The 27,978-nt window shown below is 39.5% G+C and overlaps 5 protein-coding genes and 1 long non-coding RNA gene across 8 annotated transcripts; 3 read left to right on the top strand and 3 right to left on the bottom strand.

Annotated features, from left to right (window-relative positions):
- Positions 1–76: 76 nt before the first annotated feature.
- LOC104705338 (putative pectin methyltransferase QUA3) lies at positions 77–3,714 on the top strand. 2 transcript variants are annotated; one of them, XR_015563252.1, is made up of 8 exons: positions 81–822; positions 982–1,185; positions 1,270–1,480; positions 1,575–1,836; positions 1,933–2,307; positions 2,466–2,561; positions 2,653–2,931; positions 3,360–3,714. XR_015563252.1 is itself a non-coding variant. In XM_010421327.3 (7 exons), exons 1-7 carry the CDS (start codon positions 394–396, stop codon positions 2,873–2,875), a joined length of 1,800 nt encoding a protein of 599 aa, XP_010419629.1. In that variant the 5' UTR covers positions 77–393; the 3' UTR covers positions 2,876–3,071. The 2 variants fall into 2 exon arrangements, 1 of the variants encoding a protein (XP_010419629.1); XM_010421327.3 differs by lacking the exon at positions 3,360–3,714 and having other exon boundaries at positions 77–822; positions 2,653–3,071.
- A 2,700-nt stretch (positions 3,715–6,414) lies between these two features.
- LOC104705337 (homeobox-leucine zipper protein ANTHOCYANINLESS 2) lies at positions 6,415–12,248 on the top strand. Its single transcript, XM_010421326.3, has 10 exons — positions 6,415–7,451; positions 7,539–7,783; positions 7,891–8,008; positions 8,127–8,744; positions 8,834–8,935; positions 9,027–9,233; positions 10,242–10,416; positions 10,521–10,882; positions 11,453–11,832; positions 11,908–12,248. Exons 1-9 carry the CDS (start codon positions 7,245–7,247, stop codon positions 11,822–11,824), a joined length of 2,406 nt encoding a protein of 801 aa, XP_010419628.1. The 5' UTR covers positions 6,415–7,244; the 3' UTR covers positions 11,825–11,832; positions 11,908–12,248.
- A 1,282-nt stretch (positions 12,249–13,530) lies between these two features.
- Positions 13,531–17,238, top strand: LOC104709077 (shaggy-related protein kinase theta-like). The gene is made up of 13 exons (XM_087460619.1): positions 13,531–13,964; positions 14,287–14,547; positions 14,632–14,724; positions 14,897–14,956; positions 15,054–15,326; positions 15,452–15,526; positions 15,614–15,670; positions 15,759–15,899; positions 16,017–16,067; positions 16,150–16,245; positions 16,329–16,412; positions 16,500–16,602; positions 16,773–17,238. Exons 1-13 carry the CDS (start codon positions 13,902–13,904, stop codon positions 16,847–16,849), a joined length of 1,434 nt encoding a protein of 477 aa, XP_087316745.1. The 5' UTR covers positions 13,531–13,901; the 3' UTR covers positions 16,850–17,238.
- A 105-nt stretch (positions 17,239–17,343) lies between these two features.
- Positions 17,344–18,621, bottom strand: LOC147939556 (uncharacterized). The gene is made up of 3 exons (XR_015563251.1): positions 18,362–18,621; positions 17,706–18,169; positions 17,344–17,591 (listed from the first exon to the last, which is right to left on the bottom strand). It is a non-coding gene; the product is annotated as an uncharacterized LOC147939556 (long non-coding RNA).
- A 254-nt stretch (positions 18,622–18,875) lies between these two features.
- LOC104709076 (serine/threonine-protein kinase BSK3) lies at positions 18,876–22,849 on the bottom strand. The gene is made up of 11 exons (XM_087460618.1): positions 21,854–22,849; positions 21,473–21,678; positions 21,165–21,385; positions 20,944–21,079; positions 20,711–20,844; positions 20,494–20,599; positions 20,316–20,401; positions 20,035–20,223; positions 19,788–19,940; positions 19,531–19,644; positions 18,876–19,450 (listed from the first exon to the last, which is right to left on the bottom strand). The coding sequence occupies exons 2-11, from the start codon at positions 21,552–21,554 to the stop codon at positions 19,199–19,201; spliced, it is 1,473 nt and encodes a 490-aa protein (XP_087316744.1). The 5' UTR covers positions 21,555–21,678; positions 21,854–22,849; the 3' UTR covers positions 18,876–19,198.
- A 366-nt stretch (positions 22,850–23,215) lies between these two features.
- LOC104705332 (multiple C2 domain and transmembrane region protein 9) lies at positions 23,216–27,945 on the bottom strand. 2 transcript variants are annotated; one of them, XM_010421318.3, is made up of 4 exons: positions 26,922–27,945; positions 26,614–26,785; positions 23,699–26,516; positions 23,216–23,625 (listed from the first exon to the last, which is right to left on the bottom strand). In XM_010421318.3, exons 3-4 carry the CDS (start codon positions 26,440–26,442, stop codon positions 23,334–23,336), a joined length of 3,036 nt encoding a protein of 1,011 aa, XP_010419620.1. In that variant the 5' UTR covers positions 26,443–26,516; positions 26,614–26,785; positions 26,922–27,945; the 3' UTR covers positions 23,216–23,333. The 2 variants fall into 2 exon arrangements, with proteins under 2 accessions (XP_010419620.1, XP_010419621.1); XM_010421319.3 differs by lacking the exon at positions 26,922–27,945 and having other exon boundaries at positions 23,699–26,495; positions 26,614–26,749.
- Between the last annotated feature and the right edge of the window lie 33 nt (positions 27,946–27,978).

Below are 27,978 nucleotides of genomic sequence, written 5' to 3'. Positions count from 1 at the left end.
CCACTAATAAATCTGCATGGACTTTCCCAAAATAGTTAGGCTCAAATTATATTTTAGGCCCAAATAACAAAAAAAAAACTACTCCATAAGCAACGATGAAAAAAAAAACATTCCATTAAAATATTCTTGAAATCAATTTATGTATCGAAAGAGCCCACCAGTGCCGTATCCACCACCGCGCTTCGCCATACAGATACACACTAGACCGCTACTAAAGCACTGAGAGATACACAGATATGGGATTTGATCTGACTGACTCTCTCAAATCACAAAGGATTAGTAGTGTATTTTAATAATCGCCGACAATTTCTTCAGATCTCCAAAAAAAATCTAATCTTATAATATAAAAACCCTTAAGATTTGCATCTGATCTGGTTTTCGAGTGGAGAAGCCATGGGGCACCTGAGTCTACCTGCGTCGAAGCGTAACCCTCGTCAATGGCGTCTCCTCGACATCGTAACCGCTGTTTTCTTCGGTATCGTGCTTCTCTTCTTCGTCCTTTTGTTCACTCCTCTCGGCGATTCCATGGCGGCTTCTGGTAGGCAAACGCTGCTTCTATCGACGGCGTCAGATCCGAGGCAGCGGCAGAGATTGGTGACTTTGGTTGAAGCTGGTCAGCATTTGCAGCCGATCGAGTATTGTCCGGCGGAGGCTGTCGCTCACATGCCTTGTGAGGATCCAAGGAGGAATAGTCAGCTTAGTCGAGAGATGAATTTCTATAGGGAGAGACATTGCCCCTTGCCTGAGGAGACTCCTCTCTGCTTGATTCCTCCGCCTTCTGGTTATAAAATCCCTGTTCCTTGGCCTGAGAGCCTTCACAAGGTGATCATTGAACTTAGATTCGAATTATAGTAGCTTTAGTTATTGGCTCTGTTCATTGGAATTGCTTGCTACGGAGATGTATAGAGTTCGATTTCTTTGGTGGCCTCTTGGTGTTAGGCTTAACTGTGTTAATGGTGGTTGTTTGAAAACTTTTTGTAGATCTGGCATGCAAACATGCCATATAATAAAATTGCTGACCGGAAAGGTCACCAAGGATGGATGAAAAGGGAAGGGGAATACTTCACTTTCCCAGGCGGTGGCACCATGTTTCCTGGCGGAGCTGGCCAATACATTGAGAAACTTGCTCAGTATATTCCGCTTAATGGTGGAACTCTTCGAACTGCCCTTGACATGGGATGCGGGGTAAGAATCATCATTACAAGTCATTTTTTTTTTTTAAACTATACATGTTTTGCTCTGTGTAACATTGTTACAATACAATTGCAGGTAGCAAGTTTCGGAGGCACTCTACTATCTCAAGGCATTCTGGCCCTCTCATTTGCTCCAAGAGATTCACATAAATCGCAAATTCAATTCGCCTTGGAAAGAGGAGTTCCTGCATTTGTTGCCATGCTTGGCACTCGTAGACTCCCCTTTCCTGCATACTCCTTTGACCTGATGCATTGTTCCCGATGCTTGATTCCTTTTACCGCTTACAGTGAGTCCCTTGGGTTGTGCAACTCTTCATATCTCGTATGTGTTGCCATTTGTAGCAGCAGTTATTCTTATCTTGCTTGGTGATTCGTCTGTAGATGCAACTTACTTCATCGAAGTAGATAGGTTACTGCGCCCTGGGGGATATCTTGTAATCTCTGGCCCACCTGTACAATGGCCTAAACAAGACAAAGAATGGGCTGATCTTCAGGCGGTAGCTAGAGCTTTGTGCTATGAGCTAATTGCGGTCGATGGAAATACTGTCATCTGGAAGAAGCCTGTTGGAGATTCATGTCTCCCCAGCCAGAATGAGTTTGGGCTCGAGTTGTGTGATGAGTCTGTCCCACCAAGTGATGCATGGTGAGATTTTATTGTCGTGTAATTTTGTGGATGACCTGTTATAAAGTTATGTAATAGTGAAAATTGAAGTCATTGTTTTTTTCTCCTTAATTTCAGGTATTATAAATTGAAGAAGTGTGTTACCAGGCCATCGTCCGTTAAAGGAGAATTTGCTTTGGGAACTATTTCCAAGTGGCCGGAAAGGCTTACTAAAGTTCCTTCTAGGGCAATTGCCATGAAAAACGGGTTGGATGTGTTTGAAGCAGATGCAAGGCGGTGGGCAAGACGAGTTGCTTATTACAAGGATTCTCTGAACTTGGAGATAAAATCTCCAGCTGTTCGCAATGTCATGGACATGAATGCATTCTTCGGAGGCTTTGCCGCAGCCCTTGCATCTGAACCTGTTTGGGTTATGAATGTCATTCCAGCTCGGAAGCCATTAACTCTTGACGTGATATATGACAGAGGTCTCATCGGTGTTTACCATGATTGGTTAGTCACCTTTGTTGTTTATATATTTGATCAAAGTAAAGACTTTGATATATAACTATCTCTCTTGTTCTGTTCTTAGCCCTTTGCTAGCATCTAGGATTGAACTATCTTATATCACAATTCTTAAGAGTTAAAACCCTATTATTTGGTTCTTGCAGGTGTGAACCCTTTTCAACGTATCCTCGTACGTATGATTTCATCCACGTGTCAGGAATTGAATCACTAATAAAACGGCAAGACTCAAGCAAATCGAGGTACATAACTAACGTAAAACCTTTCTCGTTTGCTAACACGGTCCCTGGCTTATCCGGTTTGCCTAAACTGAGTTGTCTAATATGCATACAGGTGTAGTCTAGTAGATTTAATGGTAGAGATGGACAGAATATTGCGTCCAGAAGGGAAGGTTGTGATCCGAGACTCTCCTGAAGTGCTAGACAAAGTGGCACGAATGGCTCATGCTGTAAGATGGTCTTCTTCAATACACGAGAAAGAACCCGAATCCCATGGAAGAGAGAAGATCCTTATTGCAACCAAATCTCTCTGGAAATTGCCATCAAACTCCCACTGAAGACACGCAAAAAAAAAAAAAAAGAGGAGAAGAAGAAGCTCTTCTCAGGCATGTAGGTACTGTCACTTTCTCTCCAGCCTCCATCTGTCTGTCTCTAAAGACACCAACCAGATGATATACATTTTTGTGTTCGTGACATTGCCTCTATATGTATTACAATCGTATACTGTCCTGATAATGTTAATTCTTGGTCACACGTGGTTGTGTCAGTGATTTATGTGCGGGGTCTACCTTTTAGAAGCAACTTGTGACCTACATGAGTAAAGTATGCATGTGACTCTGCGTATAGTTTTTGTACTGGAGACAATGATGTATTAGGTTGCACGTCCTGGATACGTATTTATGTACTGAAAACCCCAGCTTACTGTTGTTACTGACAATTCCTATGATTCAATGCTTTAGTAAAAAAAAAAAAAAAAAAATTGTTGTGGTTTGATTGATTTTGGATGAGAAACGGACACAATAGTAGACTTTTCTATTTCAGTACCTGACTTCAGGTGGGGAGACACAATTTGGTAAAAATCGTGAGAGAGAAAGGCTCCAATTGGTTTGGAAAAAGAAGAAGTTGAGGACATTAATGCAACAAAGGTTTGGTCGTCGTCCTCTTTTGAACCATATTTGTTGTCTCAATAATTGATCTTATGCTATATAACGTCCAAGACAGTCTGATCGTTTATAATCTGTTTGAACGTAACATCATCGACACTAGAGGATTCAATTTAGATGTGACTCTTGATGGTATTGTCATGTTAGAAAAGTCCACAGTCTTTGCTATGTTTCTAATGGTCTTTGATTTGTTTTCTATGTTCAATAATGTTATATAATGGTAAATTCGCAAATATCTAGAAGTGCTATGTATATAATTCATTCTGTGGTTATCGTTTTCAAATTTTATTATGAGGTTAAAATATGCACATGAATATGGTCTTGTAGTCTGGTCATTTTGATGTTAACATTCACATAAAAGTTTGAATCTCCCTTTTTTCTTTATTTGTATGGCTCTGGCAAAAATGGTTTTTTTTTTCATAAGAATGTTTTTGTAATCTCTAGTGTACTGGAGTCGGATTCTACTCTGAGCTATGGTAGAATTTTGATCCAGTTCTTCTGCTAGTCGAAGTTGAATGGTTTATAGTAAGTTACCAAATTAAACCCAACAATGAAAATGACGTTGTTCTTTACACCATCAAACAGGCCAAGAGGGGAATGAATATGATTCCTCTTTGCTTTCAAACCTTTATTCACCAAACCAAATTACTTCATTTCTTTTCGCACCAATAAGAGAAGCCAAATGACTTTTTAAAATTTATTTTGTGTAATTGTGACTGAAAACATGGAAGAAGAAAGTCTAGCTAAAATGAGATAATAGGAAAAGTCGAGTGTAAAATTGTGTTGAGTGCTTGATGGTCGGTTATTCTGTGGAACCGACACTCCCATGTGCTTTCAACCGAACCAAACCAATATGATCCACTACTTCCCTTCTTCGTTTTAGTGCGATGGTCTATATATACGGTTCAATTAATTCTGGCTTTACAAACACTAATACTCAGCTAATTTTGTATGTTTAAACCAACATGATTTTTTTTATATATACATAAAACAGTAGTTGAGCGATTTGCTTGATATTCTAAATGAAGATGGATCCGCTATGAATTTATCACTATACGTATCTACATTTGATGTTGTTGGGATGAAGTTTCGGTGGCATGTCAGTTAGAAGTCACATGTGAACACCGCTATAAGCCTATAACGGAGGAGCTATTCACGAAAAAGGATTCGGATTATCCGGCCCTTTTTCCGAACAAACTTCATGTGTAAACGGTTCATTACTTTGTCTGCTAAAGAACAACTCTGGGAGTTACAAATATAGGGTTCACCTCCCCGTGGCATTGATTTCTTGCATGCAGACTACCTAAAGGTCACATCCATAGCTTCGGTCTTTTGTCTAGAGTTGAGTTAATCAACACTAGTTTTCTGTGTTCATTTCCTAGCAAAGCCTCTAGTCTGAGAGTAGTTTTTCTCAATCATCATACCCGCATTCTAGATTGTTTAATTAAACCGATCTCTCTTTTTACCCTCAAAACAAATCTTATAACTAGTCATGTTGAACATGGAAAACTCTTCAGAAGAACAACATAGTCATGAGTGTTGTTGTCTTAAGACGGGCACCATTAGGCAGCAGTCACAAAACAACCAAGTGTACCGAGTACCCAGTACCGACTTACATATCTATATATATTTTTTTGAAGAATCATAAACTTCGCAGTATTCAATGTTTTTTTTGTAGTTGGTATAAAATACAAATACGTAAATTAAATGCGTATCTTTCGTCACACAAAACATAATCCCTAATTAAATAAACTATTGCAAACACAAACATATTCGGATGACCGCTATTCCATAAAAGCTAGTAGTATGTGTGCAGTCTACAAGGCAGGTAAGTAACAATTAATCAGTGCTAAGTTTTCTCCATTATCAATCTAATAATTGTACTTATTAAATTTACCAAATCATCTCACCCTATTTAGGGCATACAATTTTGCTCAATAATGGAGCTTAGAAAGACTAATTATGGAATGTCCTTCGGTTGACAGAGAAGCTCGCTTCTTCATGTCGTCAACTTAAAATTTGTAGATTCTTCTTTCACAACTTAATAAAAGATTCTATAGTCTATTTATATACCAAAAGTATAAATTAAAAAGTGCATGTCAATAATTGAAAAAAATGCATATATGATGATGGATTTATGAAATTAATAAGGAAAAAAAGGTTGTGTGTGGGCGCGAGTAGCAGAAAAAGGCGCGTGGGATAGACAAAAAAACGTTACGAAAAGAGAGAAAAAGTCAACCGACTTGTTCTTCTTTTGGTGAAGAAGAGAGAGTCTCTCGTGCATTCGTAAGGTTTCCAAGAGTCCACACCACATCTCTCTCATCCTCTTTAACGTTTTTTCTCTCACTTTTTTTTTAATTTAATTTAATTTTACTTCCGTTTTTTCCTCTTTCATTTAATCCTGTTTATATAAATTGTTTTCATATATAGTTTCATTTTTATAGAATTAATTAATTAACCTACAGAGAAAATAAGGGTTAATGGGTCCAATATATGGGTTGGCTTGATTCTATTTTAAAAAGTTTTCTGTTTTAAAAAGGGATAATACTTACAAAGGTGACTTTATTATCTACAATATATTAAGTATTATTTAATAAAAGTGGTGATACTTAAAATGGACTTGAAACCATATCTTGTAGATTTAACTTTTAGTACAGTTTTGGGTCTAAGTTTCACTACCTTTTGATATAAAAAAATCTATTAGTATTAAATTGGAAAGATTTTAAAATAAACAAATGTCATTAGTTGGTTCAGATTTAGCTTTGATTTTAGTATATAATAATAAATAAAAGACAATATAAAAAAAAGTCAGGTCAGTTAAAAAAGAAAAGTCAGGTCAGTTATAGGTCTTTTTGGATTTGAATCAGAGATTTTTAATTAGATTCACTTTATGAAAACTTATAAAAGAAAACTAAAAATTGTCAAAATGCATTAAACAAAAAATGAAATGGAAAGATATAAAAGAAGAAAACAAAATCTAATACTTAAAAAAAGAAAAGTCAGGTCAGTTATAGGTCTTTTTTGGATTTGAATCAGATTTTTTTTTTAAATTAGATTCACTTTATTAAAAATTGATGAAAACACTTCTATTAAAAAAAACTAAAAAATTGTCAAAATGCATTAATCAAAAAAAAAAATGGAAAGGAAAGATAATAAAAGAAGAAAACAAAATCTAAAAAAAATAATATAAAAAGGCATGACCGTCCCTCTCATTGTCTTTAAAACCTAGTATATATTAAACTATAAAAAAGAAAAGAAAAGAGAAAAAAGAGAGTCAAAATCAGACATGCAAGTGTGAATATAGAAGAGAGAGACTCTTCTTCCACCCTCTCAGTTACCTCAAAACTAGGGTTTTACCCCATCTTCTTCTTTTTCTTCTTCTTCCCCACAACACATCACTCTCTGAAAGACAATAAGAGAGAGAGAGAAACACTAAAAAAAAACTAAGAGAAGAAACCATTTAATCTGAAGAGAAAGAGAGAGAGAGACTGAGAACGAAGAGCACATGAGAGAGAAGTTGATAACAATTTCCGCTTTCGTTCTCTTTCTCTCTCCTCCATTTCAGTAAATTTTTATTTTTTCTGGGTTTCTTCTTCTTCTTCTTCTAATCATCATCACCATTTTTTTTTTGTTTATTCAGTTCTCTCGATCCATCTCTTACTTGTTTCGTGAAAAAAAGTCTCAATCTTTTACTTCCCTTAATTCTCCTTTATAGGTGTTTTTTTTTTCTTTCATTAGAATCTCATCTCTGTGTGAGTTTTTGATGAACTTCGGTAGTCTCTTTGATAATACACCCGGTGGTGGCTCAACCGGAGCAAGACTCCTCTCCGGTTTAAGTTATGGCAACCACACAGCCGCTACTAACGTTTTACCCGGTGGTGCTATGGCTCAAGCGGCGGCTGCGGCTAGCCTCTTCTCTCTTCCTCTAACCAAATCTGTTTACGCTTCCCCTGGCCTCTCTCTAGCCCTCGTACGACGCCGTCTACTCTACTTCAAATATATTTATTTTAAATAGAGAAAAAAAACCTAATTATTATTTTGGTTTGTGTTCGGACAGGAGCAACCGGAGAGAGGGACAAACAACCGTGGAGAAGCGTCGATGAGGAACAATAACGTCGGAGGAGGAGGCGATAATTTCGATGGGAGTGTTAATAGAAGGAGCCGCGAAGAGGAACATGAGAGCAGATCTGGTAGTGACAACGTCGAAGGTATCTCCGGTGAAGATCAAGACGCCGCTGATAAGCCTCCTAGGAAGAAACGTTATCACCGACACACTCCTCAACAAATCCAAGAACTCGAATCGTAATATAATCCCATCCCCTCTCCCTCTCTCTCCGATCCCTCTTATTATTATTCTATCTCTTTCGTTCGATCTGAGTTTAATTTTTTTTTTTTTTTTTATCATTCAGTATGTTCAAAGAGTGTCCACACCCAGACGAGAAGCAACGACTGGAACTAAGTAAGAGACTTTGCTTAGAGACAAGACAAGTCAAGTTCTGGTTCCAGAATCGTCGCACTCAGATGAAAGTATGTGCTTTAAATATAATTATATCACCAAATTAAAAATCCAAGAAAAATGAAGCTTTTTATTTTGGATGTTGTAATGAAAATAATATTTGGTTATAATCAAATCGTTTGGGCGCAGACACAATTAGAGAGGCATGAGAACGCATTGTTGAGACAAGAGAACGATAAGCTAAGAGCTGAGAACATGTCGATTCGTGAAGCAATGAGGAACCCAATCTGCACCAATTGCGGTGGACCTGCCATGCTCGGTGATGTCTCCCTCGAAGAACACCATCTCCGTATCGAAAACGCTCGTTTGAAAGACGAGCTAGATCGCGTCTGTAACCTCACCGGTAAATTCCTCGGCCACCACCACCATCACTACAACTCCTCCCTCGAACTCGCCGTCGGCACCAACAACGGAGGAAACTTCGCTTTCCCTCCTGATTTCGGCGGTGGCGCTTGCTTGCCTCCGCCGCAACAGCAGCAGCAGCAGACGGGGATCAACGGGATTGATCAGAAGTCAGTTTTGCTGGAGCTGGCTTTAAACGCCATGGATGAGTTAGTGAAGCTCGCTCATAGTGAAGAACCGTTATGGGTCAAAAGCTTAGACGGTGAGAGAGATGAGCTTAACCAAGACGAGTACATGAGAACGTTTTCTTCCACTAAACCAACCGGTTTAGCTACTGAAGCTTCTCGTACCTCCGGTATGGTCATCATCAATAGCTTAGCTCTCGTCGAGACTTTAATGGACTCCGTAAGTCTTCAATTTATTATAGCTCCATTTTTTTTTATATATTTCCTACATTTATTTTTAGTTATTATATATATAATCTGTTTAACTAGAACCGGTGGACGGAGATGTTTCCGTGTAACGTCGCAAGAGCCACAACCACCGACATTATCTCCGGTGGGATGGCCGGAACAATAAACGGTGCACTTCAACTGGTAAACTAATAATATCTTCTTAAATATCAATCACATTCCGGTTTAATATCTGGTTTTTGGTTATACTAAACCGGTTGATACGTACGTGCAGATGAATGCGGAGCTACAAGTTTTGTCTCCGTTGGTACCGGTTCGCAATGTTAATTTTCTCCGGTTCTGCAAACAGCACGCCGAGGGCGTGTGGGCAGTGGTGGATGTATCAATTGAACCCATCCGGGAAAACTCCGGTGGCTCTCCAGTGATCCGGCGATTACCATCAGGCTGTGTAGTGCAGGATATGTCCAATGGATACGCTAAGGTAAACTCTTTTTTTTTTGACACTAAAAGCGTTACATAATATTTATTATTATCTAATGATAAGAAACATATTGGAATCTTTTTTTCTTTTCTAAATATGTTTATTAAATTGGTTTTTGAATAATTCGATAGAAATGAAGAAAATTAGGATCTCTAGGTTTTTAATTGGGTGATCACTAGACGAAGAAGCTCAAGCATCAATGAGTCTTGTTTTTTAGCCATTACTCGCTGCACCCACTTCACTGTCACTCTCGTTTTATTTTTTCCCTTTTTCTAATCTTACCTCTCCAAATTTGTTATTCCAGAGTTTATTCTCTGTAGTCTTAATTTTGTGATTTCCTTGTTTGGAGTCCTTTTTCTTCTATTTTTTTTTTAATTTCTCTCCCCCTCAGACGTTATTTTTTATATAAGAAAAATACAATTTAATATGATTTTATGTCAGAATAGGAAAATAAAAATAATTTGAATAGGCTTTTTTTCTTCCTCGAAATTTGTTCCCCGAACCTTCCGAGATTGCTGAAATTTTATGGATCCGGATGCTTCTCTCTCTGTCGGATTCTCTGGATTAGATTTCAAGTTTTCGACAACTGGGTCTGTCTCTAAATTCGAAAATCTCATTTCTTTTAGTATTTAATTAGTAATTTTGCTCTCTATTCCATGAAGCATCTGTCCAAAATTATTTGTGCGCATTTTGGAAAAAACACATTAATTTCATATGCATGTATTGAAAAAAGCTTCTTAATCATCGTTTTAATAAATCAATTTTTCATGTTTCTATTCCGTTCTTCCATGCGGCCTCGTATATCCCGTCTCTATCATCAACAGATATAGTATAGTATAAATATTTATTTCAGTTGTCTTATTATCTTGAATTTTATCGTGTACTATTTTCCATTAAAAATTAACATGTTATCGATCTCCCAGTGCAAAAGTACTTACACTTAGAAGTAGACCGGTTTGGTTGTTGGTATTAGCGCTTAATGAGGATTTTGGTTTCCGGATTGTGTAGGTCACGTGGGTGGAGCATGCAGAATACGACGAGAACCAAATCCACCAGCTGTACAGGCCATTGCTACGGTCAGGCCTTGGTTTTGGCTCGCAAAGATGGCTCGCTACACTTCAGAGACAGTGCGAGTGTCTCGCCGTCCTCATGTCTTCCTCCGTGACAGCTCAAGACAACACATGTCCGTTTCTTACACACTTCTTCTCATTATGCTTATACATCAATAATTAATCTCTCTATAGTTACAAAACATTTAACCTTATTATATATATTGGAAAAAACCAGCTATAACGCCTGGTGGTCGGAAAAGCATGCTGAAGTTAGCTCAACGTATGACATTCAACTTCTGCTCGGGTATCTCTGCGCCGTCGGTCCACAACTGGAGCAAGCTCACTGTCGGAAATGTAGACCCGGACGTTCGAGTAATGACCCGTAAGAGTGTGGACGATCCAGGGGAGCCTCCGGGGATTGTTTTGAGCGCAGCCACGTCTGTGTGGCTTCCGGCTTCGCCACAGCGTCTGTTTGATTTCTTGAGGAACGAACGGATGAGATGCGAATGGGATATTCTTTCCAACGGTGGTCCCATGCAGGAGATGGCCCACATTGCCAAAGGTCAAGATCAAGGCGTCTCTCTCCTCCGCTCCAACGTAAGTTTTTTTTTTCTTTTCAATACCGGTTTAACATTGCTATTTTAGCCGGTTAGTACTGGATCTCATTGTAGTAACATCGGTGCATGGAATATGGTTGCCGGTAAAGCTGATTAGGTGTGTCATGTGTGTGTGTGTCATTTGGTTCGGTAGTTTGTGGGGAATTTGGATTAGGTGATTGTGACGTTTTTGTCCCTGGGGTTGATGGTGGTATGACGGACAAAAGAGTGGATTGGGAAAGGAAAATATAGGAATTTTGGGTGGTATCAAAAGATGACACAACAATTTTTTATTTGTTTAATATTATACAGGAGTAGAAAACAAAAGTGTCACAGCTTTTGGAAGGGTTTAGAAAGTCAATATTAATAGGACAGTTTCGACCATATTTTTTTGACTTTTCACCACTTCCTACTTTTTTCTTTGTTTGTTATCTGGAAAGCTATTTTGACTTGTTTCTCTGTTCATCCTGAAGCGTTACACTGTTTGGTCAGTGTGGCAATTTCTCGTAAATAGATACATCGAGCTAAGGGTTATTTTGGTTTTTTTGCTATCTTTTTGACTCTACTACAGGCAATGAACGCGAATCAGAGTAGTATGCTGATACTTCAGGAGACATGCATTGACGCATCTGGAGCGCTTGTAGTCTACGCGCCTGTTGACATCCCGGCCATGCATGTGGTCATGAACGGTGGAGATTCGTCCTACGTGGCTCTCCTTCCGTCCGGGTTTGCTGTTCTGCCTGACGGAGGCATGGATGGTGGCTCCTCCGGTGACAGTGAACAACGACCCGTTGGTGGTGGGTCACTCTTGACGGTGGCCTTTCAAATACTTGTTAACAATCTCCCTACCGCAAAACTCACAGTTGAGTCTGTGGAAACGGTTAACAACTTAATATCATGCACCGTTCAGAAGATTCGAGCCGCTTTACAGTGCGAAAGCTAAGCCTGAGAGTGAGTTCCGGAGTTTAGAAGCGCGTGTGTTTCTCTTTTTTTTTTTTAAACTGAGTTGTGAATTTTTAACTTAAGGTCATGTACTTTGGGAGGGGGTGTCGAGTCAAGAACGAACCGCGCAAGTGGCGAAATCGAACTCCTTATGTCACCGTGATGGGACCAGGACATGAAAGGTTTCGGGTCGGATCACGGTGGAGGAGTTGGTGGTTCGGGTATTGACTGGGGTTGGAAACCCCCCTTATATCCTTTTCTTTTTCTTGTCTGTTTGGGGTATTATTATTTGGTTATAAATGTAAAAAACTCATGGAGCGGGGAGTGAGCCACACGCGCGGGGTGTGTTGTGGTTACAAAAACGCGAACCGTGGGATGTTGTTACATTTTTTACATATATTATGTGTGGTTGGACTTTGGATGGATCTGTTTCGTTTCAAGTTAAAAAAAAAAAACAATAACAAGAAAAAGCTGTGTCTCGTGGAGCATTAAATGTAATTTGCAGGCAATATTACATAATTCATTTAATGCAATCCCTTGGCTCCTTCCTTTGCATGATGATATGGTGGGCTTACGTGTTCCGCCATTTTCGTTGCGCCACGTCATACCATGACAGTCTGGTTGTTCGAGGAGCCAGACGTTACGGCGTCGTTTTCTCCGTTGTGTTTTTTTTTTTTTCTTCCTTTTCTTTTCTTTCTCTAGTAATTCGTTTTTCTTGTTTTTAAGTGCAGCAAACAGACACAGACGGGCAAAAAACAACGTAAACAAGTCAAATTCGAATCGACGGTCGAGAGTGTATATATATATAACAGCGTCGACAGCTCAACAGTTATGGGCTTTATTTAGAAGCCTATCAACATCTATTTCGAATTCTGGGCCTATGATAATCTCTAGGACCCACTACTTATTTTGTTGCCCAATGGGGCTTAAGTTGGTCTGATAAATTAAAAAGCCCGTAAGACTCGATTGGCTCAAACCTCAAGCTATCACGGTATTTTTCTATTTAATAAATTCGAGATGCAAACAAACTAAAACACTTCCTCATTGCATTAGATGCAAACACTTTCCCAAACTATAATATTTCAGATACAAAGTAGCAAACTACCAACCTATAACTGTTGTATTACTTTTTTCCAATTTAGAATGGTTGTTAGCTTATGATTTATTAATAAAAAGGGAAATGTTTAACCCCCTCTATAGAGTTTTATCCGATTACAATGGCTCATAAAACAGGATAATAATGTGTAGTATATAGAGTTGAGTTAATAGATAAAGTTTTGAAAAGATGATTATGATTAATATAGTAGATTAGTAGTCTGTCTAAAAGCCGTAAAGAAATAGTAGTAGTATAGTTTATCTCAGTGCAGTGCAGGAAAGAGAGAGAGAGAGAGAGAGAGAGGGGGGGGGGGGGAAGTGGTCAAAGGAAGGTCAAACAATCCAAGTCTCTCCCGCATATTCCGCGTGCCCTTTAGATGCAATCATTCAAACAACACAGGCCAATGCCATCATCATTCATCCATCCCCTTCCCCTTTGCTTATTCCCGGATCCGTAATTAACACAACCATACAGGGGTGTTTTGGTAAACACAGGTAGTCGAAATCAGGCGGATTCATCCTGACCCGTCGGATGAGTTGCTGCGATGAATCAACGGTGAGGATTCAAGGTTTGACCAAAAAAAAAAAAAGTACACAGAGATAGAGGAGAACGAGGCTGGCATGATTGGCTTTGGCCACGAGAGAGAGAGAGAGAGAGAGAAAGAAGAGAGCAAAGATTCCACCTGGTTGGGTCGTCAATAGAGAGAAGAAGAAGAAATCGAAGAAGCTCGACGAACAGATTCTTCCCCTTCCCTTGAGAGATTTTTGTTTGCTCGGAGGAGTTGTGCGAATTTGAATATCTGAATCTGTTTTATTCCTTTCTCTTTTTTGCTTTTTTTTTTCTCTCTCTCTCTCTCTCTCTCTCTCTCTCTCTCTCTCTTTTTCTCTCTCCACATGAAGCTGTGGTGAAGATTTTTTTGGGAGATTTAGGGTTTCTGAGTTGTTTTGTTCGTCCTGGTTTTGGTTGGTGGTTGAAAGCGAAGATGAACGTGATGCGTCGTCTCAAGAGCATTGCTTCCGGTCGTACCTCGATTTCTTCCGATCCTGTATGTCTTCTTTTTTTGCATTTCCTTAATTTTCTTTTTAAAAAAAATAATTTATGAAGATCAGATTAGAGATTTACGTTTCTGATTTGATTTTATGAAAATTTATTTCTTCAATTTTTTCACCCATATGTTATGGATTGGTGTATGTTCCAAGTCAAAATTAAAGTTTCTTCGAGTTTTTTTTGTTTAGATCTTAGTTTTAGATATCGTTTAAGTAATGCATATGTTCCATTTGATTTGTCGATGAGTATTGTGTTCTTGATTTTGATGATATGTTGTTGACCTGACTGATTTGGTGTTTTTTTTTTTGTTTGTTTGGAAGGGTGGGGACTATGGGATGAAGAGAGCCAAGCTTGATCAAGAGAACGACAACTTGTGTGCTGATCCAATGCAGGTTGACCAAACTAGTTCTTCTTCTTCTTCTGATATCAAACCTGACATTTTCCCACTAGAAAGTGTTGCTGGAACCTCAAATGGCCATCCTCTCTCAGATAAACCCGTCGATGATCATCATCATCAGCTCCCTGAAGTTATGACCGATATGAGGATTAGAGATGACCGAAATGCCCACCGCGACGACAAGGTGAGTTGGCTTCTGATTTTTTAAAATCATCTCCGACCTCCATTAGCCATCATTTTGCTCACATCTCCCATTGGGGGCTTGCAGGAGATGGAGACAACTATTGTAAACGGCAGTGGGACTGAAACGGGACAAGTTATTACAACGACTGTTGGGGGTAGAGATGGAAAGCCTAAGCAGGTCCTTCAACTCACTTTTTTTTTTCTGCTGATTTGCCAGTTTGTGTTTGTGAAAAGCTATTAATCATTTCTTCTATGAAAAGATGCTTTCTCTATTCACTTCTCTTCTCCTCTTCACAGTTAGTTGGGTGTATCTTTACTTTTTTTTTACCCTTTATTACTTGTTATTACAGACAATCTCATACATGGCCCAGCGAGTGGTTGGAACCGGCTCATTCGGAGTAGTGTTCCAGGTAGTTGGATGTCTTTTATAGCAGGAACAAAACTAATCCTTAACCTTTTTGTCGTGTCCAGAATTTTTGACTTGCTGTCTGATTTTTTTGGGTTTAGGCCAAGTGTCTGGAAACGGGTGAACAAGTTGCAATTAAGAAGGTTCTGCAGGATAAAAGATACAAGAACAGAGAACTTCAGATAATGCGCTTGCAAGACCATCCCAACGTTGTGCGACTGAGGCATTCTTTCTTTTCAACAACTGACAAGGATGAGCTGTATCTCAACCTTGTCCTTGAGTATGTTCCTGAAACTGTCTACAGAGCATCTAAGCACTATACCAAAATAAATCAGCATATGCCAATTATCTTTGTTCAGCTCTACACTTATCAGGTGAGTTCTTTAAGCTCTCCACTTAATCGTTCCTAGTAATCTGTGTATAGCAAGCATAAAGCTTCAGATACATTGAAATTTATAATTTTGCTTATGTTGATTTTGTCCTTTCTATTACATATCAGATTTGCCGTGCGCTGAACTACTTACATCGCGTAGTTGGGGTGTGTCACCGTGACATCAAGCCACAAAATCTACTGGTATAGTGTAAATTCTTTCTGCTTAAAAGGTTGTTAAGCCGTATATATGAATATTACATTGATTCTCTTATGATGTGGCTTTCATAGGTCAATCCCCAAACTCATCAACTAAAAATTTGCGATTTTGGAAGCGCAAAGATGTTGGTATGTTCATTTTATTTTTTGAAGTGTTCTGGTTGATGGGTTGTCTTTTCAACAATGATGGCTGGCTAATACTCTTGTGTGTCTTTAGGTGCCAGGTGAACCGAACATATCCTATATATGCTCCCGGTACTACAGGGCCCCAGAACTTATATTTGGGGCGACAGAGTATACCAATGCCATTGACATGTGGTCCGGCGGTTGTGTTATGGCAGAACTTTTACTAGGCCAAGTGAGACTTCCAGATTTTAAAGTTTAGATTCTTGTGAACTGGTTTTAATTTATTAGTTGCATCGTAGCTTCTTAATCACATTTAATCTGATTTGGACTGTTGGTATTCTACCTGTAGCCACTGTTTCCCGGGGAAAGTGGCATTGATCAGCTGGTGGAGATAATTAAGGTACTTATGATCATCCCTCGGTTTCTTTCATCTCTTTTCTCTATTTCATGTGTACTATCTTACTCAAGTGTACATCTACCAGATTCTTGGGACGCCTACAAGAGAAGAAATCCGGTGTATGAATCCCAATTACACAGAGTTCAAGTTTCCTCAAATCAAAGCTCATCCGTGGCACAAGGTTTGTGAAAATAACTGCAGGTGCCTCTTTGGTGCATGTGCATGTTCAAATGAAATCTAATGTAGCACATAACTCCTCTTCAGATTTTCCACAAGCGAATGCCACCTGAAGCAGTAGACCTCGTCTCAAGACTCCTCCAGTATTCGCCAAACCTTCGGTGCACTGCTGTAAGACTAAATCCTATTAGACACCACGAAACTATGTAAGGCTGATTTAAAATTTCTAAGTTCAAAACCCTTTTTCCTTTTGGTTAGTTGGAAGCTTGTGCACACCCCTTCTTTGATGACTTACGGGACCCGAATCTTTCACTGCCAAATGGAAGAGCTCTGCCTCCATTGTTTAACTTCACTGCCCAAGGTCAGCCCATGAATTATATTTTTCTAAACAAAAAATTGTGAAGTAGCTATTAGCCAGCTTTGTTGAGAATCACAATCATATTGTGAAGGGTAGAAATTGCAGCAGAATAAAAATAAACTTTTGATGGATTGGGTCTCATTGATTTTGTTGCCATGCATTTGAATGTTCAGAACTTGCGGGTGCATCAACAGAGCTGCGACAGCGTCTAATTCCAGCGCATTGCCAGGGAACGGGAAGTAGCTCTTAGGATCATTAATAGTGTGTCCAAATCCAGCTTTCTATCTCTCCATCTATTTATTGCAAGTGTGTACATCAATTTTGAACCACTTCTGCTTCCAAGCTTTGTGGCTGGAGGAATGTCTGGAAATCTGCATGCCGTGACCCTAGGAGATGTGAAATAACTGGGGGGGTTCATGGAGCTTCTTCTGACTGGCTTCTCTCTCTGTTTGCTCTCTCCTTTCTCTCTTGTTATTTTGGCCACCTTCACTTTCATTTTTTTGTTGTTTCACAAATCTGACCCCCTTATATGTTTGGTGTATCATTATTATATGTTTGTAATCCATCAAGATCATTTCCCTTGCCGTAATATCGCAAGCTTGTTTTCTAATAAGATTCAGTTTTATGTTCATACCCAAATTGGATTTTGTGCGACAAAACAACTCTACAGATGTTTTGTTATCACTTGATTTCTTTTTACTTTTTGCAGGAGATTTGTTTTCACTTTTCAAACAGGACTTAAGATTTTTGTCGAAGTCGATAGCTGTCTTTTAATAATGTTTTCACTTCCGTCTCGATGAAACTTATAAACCACTCACTTCATGTAGTCATCGAAATTAACCACCGTAACCACCATCGTGGATCTCACTCACAACCGACTCAAACTTATTCAAAAAATTGTTTGCCCAAAGTATTCTACAATGCAGCATTCGAGCTCCCACTTCTCCTTGTCTACCACCAACAAGAAGGATCACACTTACCAAACGAAAGATCTGATGAGCAGAAAACAAATATTGATTATACTAAAAAACTAGGGAAGTTGGAGCATAACTGGATGTTGATTGATCCGCTCCAATGTTATATAGATAAAAGGTGCTAGAAAGTACCTCGCGGAAGTTCCATAGCTGATTATGCAAGCAACTTCAATATGGTGAAGAACAGAAGCTTGGTTGAGTATTAAAAGCTACATAACAATAACCGAATTATTACTAGGCATCCAACGTAAACCTCATTCTCTCAAGCAGTATCCACATTGAGTAGTTTCTGCCTAATTATTTTCGCATTACAGTGTGGACGCAAGTTAATAAGATGTCTAGTGGATAAGCATGCAGTTACCTATCTTGGGATTCACAAGATAGAATTAGAAGTCTTTGAAGGAAGGGATAATGGTGTAACCAGCAAAGTCTTCTATGACTATGAGATTAACCTTTTGCAGTAGCTGTCCTGTTTTCAGGACAATTGATCACTGCCTGCCAGCGAAAAGAATCATAACGGAACTCTAGTTCCTGTCTTCAGCTCAACCCAAACACTAAATCCTAGCGACTGTTGTCCAATGCCGAATACATGGAACCTAGAGGAGAGAAATCAAGTGGTCAATTTTTTTTTACAAATGTGATGTTGTATATCGAAGTCTTGGATGATAAGCGTCAGTGACCATGACTTCCAAATCCATAGAAGAATTTAGCATACATATTTGCATCTTTTAAATCATGTAAGGATCCAGTATACCAGGAAAACAAAGACAATAATGCACAGTATTTACCTTCCCTTCTTATCATCTTATCAGCAAGAAGAAGGCAACTTTCTCTGTGGTCCGCATGGACAACATGTTGGCTGAGTCTGCTCCAAAAAAATATTACTCTTCTTATCTCGTAACCTGTCTGGTGATCAGTACAAAAATTACCTAAAGATACTCATCAAAACCAACAGATGATCAATGTTGGTCCGTAGATTTAAGTTTTCAGATTATGTGAGAATTTATTATTATACAACAATGGCAAAAAAAAACCAGCCTTCAAATCTGACAAAACCGGGGACAACAATGCCAAAAAGCAAAGAAAATTAACATTTCACTATCGTGGAAGATTTTTCTAAAATGACGTAGTCTGAAGAGTCAAAAAGTCTACTATCTTTTTATTTGACCTTTTAAATCATTATGGCTAAGGGCCAAGCAAGTACAACAAACTTTTGGTAAATACCCCTTTCGCTGTGGAATGTCTCTTTTCTAAGCGAGAGTCCATCCATACATGGGGATTGATGAGTGTGTGACCTATGGATTCAAAAGACATAAAATCTCTTTATGGTTTCTCCAATAAAGGTTTTATCTAGTACATAAAGTTTCTTCAGAAAAATGGATTTCAAAGCCAATAAAGGAAGTGACTCCTTCAATTCAATGCCCGTAAAAAGAAGCACAAGAAGAGCAAAACAACCTCAAACAACCCCAATCATCTCTTCAGAAGAAGAGGGTCTCATTTGGCATCCCTCTTGCGTGTTTTCCCCATCATTTGTGCTCAAAAGATTCAAACCCCTTTTTTACTTGGTAAGATGTTCTTTCATCTTTCCCAAAAGATGATTCTTCTTTAAACACACACTATATATGTTACTTCACTCGAGAACCTGAATTCCTCTTTGCTTCAAGGTTCGATCCCTCTTTGAGTGCGATTTGAGACTCCTTCTCCATCCCCAGGAAAGCAAGGGAAGCAGACTGCAGATATGACGCGATGTGCCACACGGGAGAGATCACTTGAGCCTGAGTTGCATCATCTAAAGCTTCTTTCGGCATGTCACTCATCAGGTAACACAGACTACGGCGAGCACACACTGTTGGAGAGATCATTCCGCCATCAATAAACTGTCAAAGTTTCAAGAAAGGAATCAGGTTCATCCTCTGTGTGTTCGTATACTTCATTTTTAAGTGCAAAAAAAACTGACCTGCGTGTAACACTCAATAGCCTCTCTAAAGTCTTTTTGCCTGAAAGCCATATCACCCTTCTTCTTCGAGTTCAAAGACTCTTGCATCTGGTCTGTCCACATTTGAAACGAGAGCTGCATTGCCAAAACATCGTAACGCAACACCAATAAGTGACCACATGCATTATATCAATACAAACCTCTACTTATCACCCAACACTATCAGCTTATTAACCTAGCGAAACCATTCTTTTTCCCAAGTTATTCCCAAAAGATACCTCATTGGTGACACCCTCGTCGTCTTTGTATCCAAGTTTATCCAAGATCTCAAGCATAGCAGTCAGGTCCCTTCTTGAACAAGCCTCACCAAGAGGGGACAGAGGAGAGACTGAACCACTGTGCGGTAGACCCATTAGAACATGAGACGGGACCTGCAGTTTTCAATACAGAGAAACATTTATCTTGAGTAAACAAACAGAAACTCGGGCTTGATTTTTCTGATGGCTAAGAAAATAAAATTGGAACCTCTGTTTCCTTCTGAAGAGGCGTCAAGGCAGTCACCAATGATTTCGTGTTTGGCCGCTCACGAGCTTCGTATTGAAGACAACGAGACGCCAGGCGTACTAGCTCTGTGCCATCGCTGTCAGAGAATTGCCCATCTAGGCAAGAATCTGTTAGTGTCTGAAGATTCCTGTCTCTAATCAGATCAAGGGCCTGCATAAAACAGACCGAAAGGATCAGTTTCACCTCCAAGTGAAAACTGCAATCTTTTAAGGAAAACAAACTTGTTTTGGCTAAATACTTACATGGCTAGGAGGTATATGTTTTCCGCTGAGGAGATCAAGCAGAAGAGTACCAAAGCTGTATATCACACTCTCTGGAGTAATTCTCCCTGTAAATCCACATAAAAAAATAAAAATGTGAAAGCAAGATTAGTGCTGTACCATATGAATCTTGGAAGTAAAGAAAAAACCAATGATGTACCAGTTCGTAGATACTCAGGAGGGGTGAAAGCAAGATTAGTGCTGTAACTTTTTCCGTCCCGACTATTCTTCATCAAGCCAAAAGTAGAAAGTCTTGGATTGCATTCCTGATTAAAAGGCCCTTAAGGCGTCAGAGAATGAAGGAATAGCATAGAAACATACATGGACAGGTTTCCCAAACGAGCTATATCGTAGATTATATGTATAAGAAATAAGACCTCATCAAACAAAACCCGGTAAGCATTGAGGTCGTGATAAAGAATACGGCCTTTGCTGGTGCAGTATTCAAGAGCTTGTGCTAGATACAAAACAACTCGTAGTCTCATAGTCCATTTCATAGGTTGTGTTTCCCCTAGTTGCATAGAAGAAGTAGACTTAGATTCTTGAGGCATAATAATAACTTTCCAAGAATAGAGACGAAAGGCTATAAATAGGAAAAAATGATTCTCACAGTGGAAAAGGTGTTTGGCTAGTGTTTCATTGGGCATAAATTCTGCTACAAGTAACCTCTCATCACCTTCACAGCAACAACCGAGTAAATTGGCCATTCTCTCACTCCGCAGCTGACCAACCGACCTCGCTTCCTCCTTCAAAAGGAAGAACACATTCTTCCCAATAAATCAAGATGAAAACAAAAGTGTAGAGAATTTGCAGAGATAAAAATAGTCAAACCAGGAATTGACGTGCATCAGGCCACGCCATTCTTGTGAAACGCTTGACAGCAATCTTCTTTTGATTCTCCAATTTCCCTTTATAGACAACATTTGGAGCCTTTTCTCCATGTTCAGATACAATATACTCGACAGCAAAACCAGAAGTAGCCGACTTGAGCTGTTCTAATGTATACTCCCGGAAATTAGGCACATCAGTGATCTCACTACTCTCTCCATTCTCTGCATCCAAAATCCAGACAATGCCTTAGTTTCTCAGATCCAAGTAAAAAAAACAAAGTAATTAGTAACAGAAAAGGTCAAACTAACCAAGATCAGGAGATTCAAGAACAGCTGTCTTGTGTGAAGAGTTCCGGCAACACCGACTCAGGTTAGAGCATTGACCTCCCATCTAAAAAAATAAAACGCTCCAAGACTCTTGCTTTCTTTCTGTTTTCTTTCAACCCAATGAAAAAGGTTTAATTTTTCAATTGAGGGGACGTCTCTCTCTCTTCTCTCTTCGTAAACCCAACGAGCTGCAACAAATGATATACATAGCAAATGATATACTAAGCAAAAATCGAATCTTTTTAGAGTTTTCCAAATCAGCGAAGTATAAAACTCAAACCAAGGAACCACAATTAGTAAAAAGGACCGGGGGGGGGGGGGGGGGGGGGGGATTTGTTTTGTATAAGGGGAAAAAGGTCGTACCTTGTCAACTCGCTATGACTCTGAATGAGTCAACTCGACTAGTTTACAGCAATACCAATCTCAAAAGGGAAACAATTTATTTGGGGAATCGAAACCAAAAAAAAAACCCTAATTGAAGCGAAGGAGGAGGCAATAATAATGAGCAGAGAAACCCAGTAAGCTAAGCTAAGCTACAGTAGAGGAATCAAAAGCCACACACAAATGTTTTTATTGTTCTCTTTTGTGGATCGACGAACTAGAAGAAAGAAACTACAAGTAGTAGTAGTAGTAGTAGTAGTAGTAGTAATATTAAGGTTCCTCGATTTCATCAAGGGGGAGAGAAGAGAAAACAAGAAACAAGACAAGCAAATCCACGTGGTTACAATAAATTTTAAAAATAAAAAAAATCAGGGAGGAGGACCGTATCGACGACATGAACGTATGTGATTCATGTGAATGTAAAAAAAAAGCTTAAACAATCCCAAATTTGTCCAAACCCCCAGGATTGTCTTTTTTTTTTTTTTTTTTTTTTTTTTTTTAACATATATATATATATAACTAGATCAGATCACACACTCTCTAGTTTTATTATTTCCATTATACGTGCATCTGTAATTTTCAGAAAAATGAATGAATTATTGTTATATTTGTTTTTTCTTTCTGGAAAAATAATTTTTTTAAAAAATGAATAGAAGAAGAAGACAGAGAAAGAAAGATATAGTAGTATAAGCCAAAAAATAATTTACCGACAAGTTGATGAAAGATATTTTAATGGTATGATATGATGAGAGAAGGCAACAAAGAATCTGGCCATTACATTACATTGCTACTACTATACCCAAAAAAAAAATGTCTATATATATCAAATTTAATAAATTGTTTTGTCGTACAGATTTTTTTTTAGCACCGCCTGTTAAAGAAAAGCAAGTGGTGGTCGTCGTCTCTGTTCATAGAACGAGACTGAGAGAGAGAGAGAGATACGGTCGCTCTATCCCGTTGGCTCTCCCCCAATGCCGTAATCACTAACGGACTTTTGTAATCAAACGGATTAATTAAATTAAGGAGGGAACTAATCAAGCACTAAAGAAGAGTAACGTTCTGTTCCAGGCCCATGGGCTTTTTGTAACATACTGTCAAGGTTCTCTCGTTTACACTGATATGGTTCAGCTGAACCAATCCGGGGTTGACATGGTTATCCAAAGATTAAGATTGGAATCAATGGTTCAGCTTTGGTTGCTTACGAATTGGATGGAGCTGTTCTTTTTTTTTTTTTTTTTTTTTTTTACTTTTTAACCGACTCTGTTTCTCATCGTCTTCCTCTTCTTCTCTCTTTACAAGCTCGTCATATAAATAGTATAATACAGTAATGTAGGCGAATTTTGATTTGAGGAACGAATGCAACATTTCTCAACATACAATATGTATACACATATGGATAGAGAGAAAGAAATTCGAAGATGAAGATATATATAGACTTAAATTCATATACATGGTTGTTGATTCACAACATAGAGTCGGACATGGCCGGAAGTCGTCGGAAAAAGTTAAAGGGAGCGGAGGGGATGCGGTATCGGAACTTAGGGTGTCGCATGAAGTAGTAGCCTGAGAGGAGAGCCACAAGTTTGAAAGGGGTAATGTAAAGAACCATTGCAATCAAGAAACAGAATGTCACGAAAATAGCTGTTGCGCGTGGATCACGCCAGCTCAGCAGCGCCTGCACTCTCTCTCCCTGTGCTGCTATGTCTCCAGCCACCGACTGAACCTTCCCGGCCACACTTCTCAGCCTGTCGTACCTGCAAGAGAAAGGTATCAACCAATGAACAAATCTTTTTTTCTTTTGTTCTGATATCTGTTTGATTCTCTTACCTCATTTTCACAATGTCCGGAGCCCTCATGGTCGGGAAGGTATCAAACTCTTCGTCTAGCTCATCAGCATTCACACTCTCTGCATGAGATAGTTTGGAGTCCATATGAGGAGGAAACCTGGGCTTAAACCTGTAGTTCCACAACCCAATCACAGCCATATACAGAAACACAGTCGGCAATATCATCTCTGGAAACACCACAAGCATCGTGTACAGCACGTGAACCAGAGCCGTCGTCACAGGTGTCCTCCACGTGCAAACTTGTTCCATCCATTTCCATACTGAGATCACACCCGAGAACACCTTCGTGAACCTATTGAAGTTTGCTTTGCTTCGCCTCATGCTGAACAAATGACTTCTCGAATCTGCCATATACTCAACCACTTCCCGTCTCAGCGGTGGCTCAGACCGCCCTAAACGAGACACGACTATCTTGAGAGCCTCCCCCCTAAGCATTTCCTGATGGTTTTCAGGTAACGGTTGTATGTAATGCAATCTAGGCAAGAGAGGCTTGGTGTATTTCAAAAGCATACTGGAGACCGATGTGCAGGTAAATTTCACGGCTAAGTGAAGCTCCCCTCTTTTCTTAAGACCAGAAGGTTGTAGAACAAGTAAAGGGTAAGCGTGCGTGTAGATATGGCCCGTCTGAAGAGTCGACATTCTAATACGTACTTTCCCAATCGGCTGATCTCTGTTGTTTCCGCTGTTTCCAGCTGCGAAATGCGCGTTGTCAAAGACGCAAATGGTTAAAACCGTTGCAGGATCAAACACCTCCCATGTGTATTGCTCATTGTACTTTGGATATATGCTGTTGATTACTGTTCGTGTTCGAACCCATTTGTGACCGTATTTGGCAACAACGTATGTGTCGGCAGTACCTTTCCCATCCCGAGTTTTCATCGAATGAAACACATTTGCGTTAAGTATCCCGAGCTCCAAGACTCCGATTGCTGGTTTCCAAAGCTGTTTCGCGGATGGTCTGAGATCACTGCTGTAATACATGGACTCATCAAAAACGTGGTAGCCTCCATCAAGAACCGCCCTATAGTGGAGCCTAGTAGCAAATTTCACTTTCCTGGCTTTATCAGCATCCAAAGCGTCTGAGATGGAGTCTTCAAGATGAACCCAACGGCCATGATGAGGACCATGGGCTCTATCATCTGTACATTTCTCAATGTCAGCCAGATGAATCACAGCTTTTCCTACTGGCTCGTCTTTGTTAGGAGCAGCATGATCTTCTACGGAGATGACCATAGGTTCCTCAAACGGCTCTGCAACTACAAACGTGAACTCATCTCCCCATTTCGGATGAATGCCTTTCTGAGAAACTTTAGTCCTTAACATCTGATTACCTATCTTGATTCTCACAAAGGCCTCAGGATGACGGGATTTGTCAGACACGATGATGACGTCTTGAGCCTCTATTATTTTCACCTTTAGGTACCATAGCCGAGGCGAATGGTACACTTTTGAGCGGAGGTTAGCGGAGATAATATTCGAGCTATCTGAAGATACCAATGAGTCTGAGAAAATCGCATCCCCGAAAGCTTCATCAGCCTGAGTTCCCTCCCACACAGCAAGCATTATCTCATAATTCTTCTTCTCGCCTCTCTTGTTCTCCAGTCTGTACCATTCGGGAGCTAAAGGACTATCCGGAGGAGCACGAGACCGAACCTCATTGAGATCGAATTTAACAATCCCAACAAAGTCATCAAGGACAATGTCTTTATCCTTCACTACAACTTCAAGAAAGTTGGACTGAAGATTATCTCTAGCGAAGGCAAAGACTTGGTTCCACTCCGGATCTGAATTCTTGTCAAAATGCGTGGTAACACCTTTGAAGTTTCCGACTTTGACTTCGACATACGGGTCTAGGCTCCCTGTAAGGTCTCTGTTGGGAAGATCACGGGCCTTCACAACTCTCACGTAGAGGAATCTCATCTCTTCAACTAGATCATATGTTCCACTTGCTGGCCTCTGTGTACCACGAACCACTCGTCCTCCAACGATGCGTCCACCTCCGAGAAAAGGGCTTGTCTCTTTGACAGAGAAATCTTGTGGCAACTGATGCAAGGATGGACCTGGACCTGAACTGTTGACTTGAACCACTCTTGGAGGCGTTGGTCCAGCTCTCATCTCGTGGATACCATAGTTCATCATTGGCTGTTGTTTCACTAAAGGGGCAACGTTACGAAACGTACGTGTTTTAGGCTTTAGCTCTATCCTCTCATCAGCAGCCATACTCGCATCACCTGTGATTATGGACTTCACAGGTTCTTTGCGCGGACTTGATCTATAAGCTTGAGGAGATTCTGGAACCGGGGTTGGGACAGAAGGTGTCATAGAAGGATCGTCTGTGATAAAAACTTTCAAGCCAAGTTCTCCACGCGCTCGAGAGAAAAGACTGCGTTTCTCTAAAGGGTAATTGAAAGGAGCTGCTTCAGAGTGAGGAACAAAAGATGTTCCGTTGACTCGAACTTTGCCAAGAAAGGGGTTAGCATCGAATTCGTTCTGGTAGCTGTAGACGTGGGCTTCAAGTGTACTATTTGACAAGACGGAAGGATCAGAGACAACGAAGTAAAAACACTCGTGCCAGACAGGATTTGGGTCATTGGGTTTGGTCGTCGTGCGAAATTTCTGGTTGTCGAACTTGAGCTCCACGAAAGGGCTACATGAGCTATGCTTGTCTCTCTGAAACAGGCCCTGTGCGCTTATCACTTCAACTCCTAGCTTAATATTGCTCATTTGAGGCCTTTTTCCAAAACACCTTATCAGTAATAGAAGGCAAGACCAGACAACTGCAGATGAAAAGGCGATTTCTGAAACATGAAACAATAGACTCCGATAAAGAGTTGAAGAACGAGTTACAAGAACAAGAAAGAGTAACCAGAAAGGGAGGAAGAGAGAAAACTTTACCTACAAAGTTTTGCTCCTCTTAAGAAACAGAGGACAAGAACCAAAAGGTCTAAAAAAGTCGAGGCATTTCGAATTGTTTGTTGACACGGACAAAGTCAGGGAAAACCTCTGAAATTATTTCAATATTGAACCTTGGACACATAGCTCGCCTTTAAAGATCAATATCACCTGTCTAAATCAAACCAGTAAATGAATAAACAATCTTAGTTTCTTAGAAAACACGGCAAATAAAAACAAGTGTGGAAAACTCAAGTGTTAAAGATTTTCTCTGTGAGTTCGTGTTCTGTTTTACTCTCTACGGTACTTACAATGTTGGTCGTAAGCTCTGTTTCCATGGAAATTGCCAGGTTGCTTTGAGAACCGCCGTCTGATCTTGACACGTGTCACTTTGGGCCCATTCATGACCCACATTATATGGCTAAGTACTACGAAACACATCAGGGACCAATCATATAAAGCGTTGACCCCCCGACCCAAAGTTAAGTCGTTTTTTCGTTTGAGCCTAATCGTTTGTTAGGCAATTATTATTGTCAGGTAATGTATTTCTTGGTTTAAAATCATATAAATCAGAGCATCCCAGTTGTGTTTTTGGACGTTATCATCAAAAATCTGAATACATAATATACGACATTATAAACTTTTCACCTTAATAATCATAATAAAACAGATGCATCATAAGTTAGGTACCTTAAGAACTTATAAAACGAAACTGTAAAAAAAAGGGTTAGAAAACGCCAAAGAAAAGTCAAAAGAAGTACGTATTATATACGACAAAGCGTCTACTTCAAAGTCTAAAAATCCATGAAAGACTTAGAGTTTCTTCTTGATAACTATTATTAACGCTCGTTTTCTCTTTAGGAGACGTATCACTTTCGCAACACGTCTCTAGTAATACTAGTATGCATACGTATAAACCTTCTTAATTTAACATTGTTTTGCAATTTTAAATGCATGCCGTCAAATGTAAAACACTCGCTAATACATAAGATTAACACTCATTAGAGATTTTTTATGTGTCTGAGTAACATATTTATGAATAGCGAAAAGAATATTATTCGCTGACAAGCAACGATGCTTAGAGTGTTAAAATCCCCAAAAGAGAGAACACAAAGATGTTGATCAGTTGACAACTTAACATACTGACGCTGTAATAGTAGTCTTTTGGTAACACATAAGCTATAATTGGAATTTTTTGGGCCTCACTCTTTAACGATCCAGTAAATTCATGGATTCAGTGGCACGTTTGGGCCACATAAAACAATATCTAGCAATATAGCATCGAGGCTAAAGTCAAAGATCTACTAAACTACTACGTAAAGAAAACAAAACTAGTTTGCCCAAGACCAATCATGACAAAAAGAGGAG

This window comes from Camelina sativa, chromosome 8 (genome assembly GCF_030686135.1).
Source record: "Camelina sativa cultivar CO46 ecotype springtype chromosome 8, ASM3068613v1".
In the NCBI taxonomy this organism is placed as follows: Eukaryota; Viridiplantae; Streptophyta; class Magnoliopsida; order Brassicales; family Brassicaceae; genus Camelina; species Camelina sativa.
Note: the sequence above shows the minus strand (reverse complement) of the source record. Positions and strands in the feature narration are given on the sequence as shown.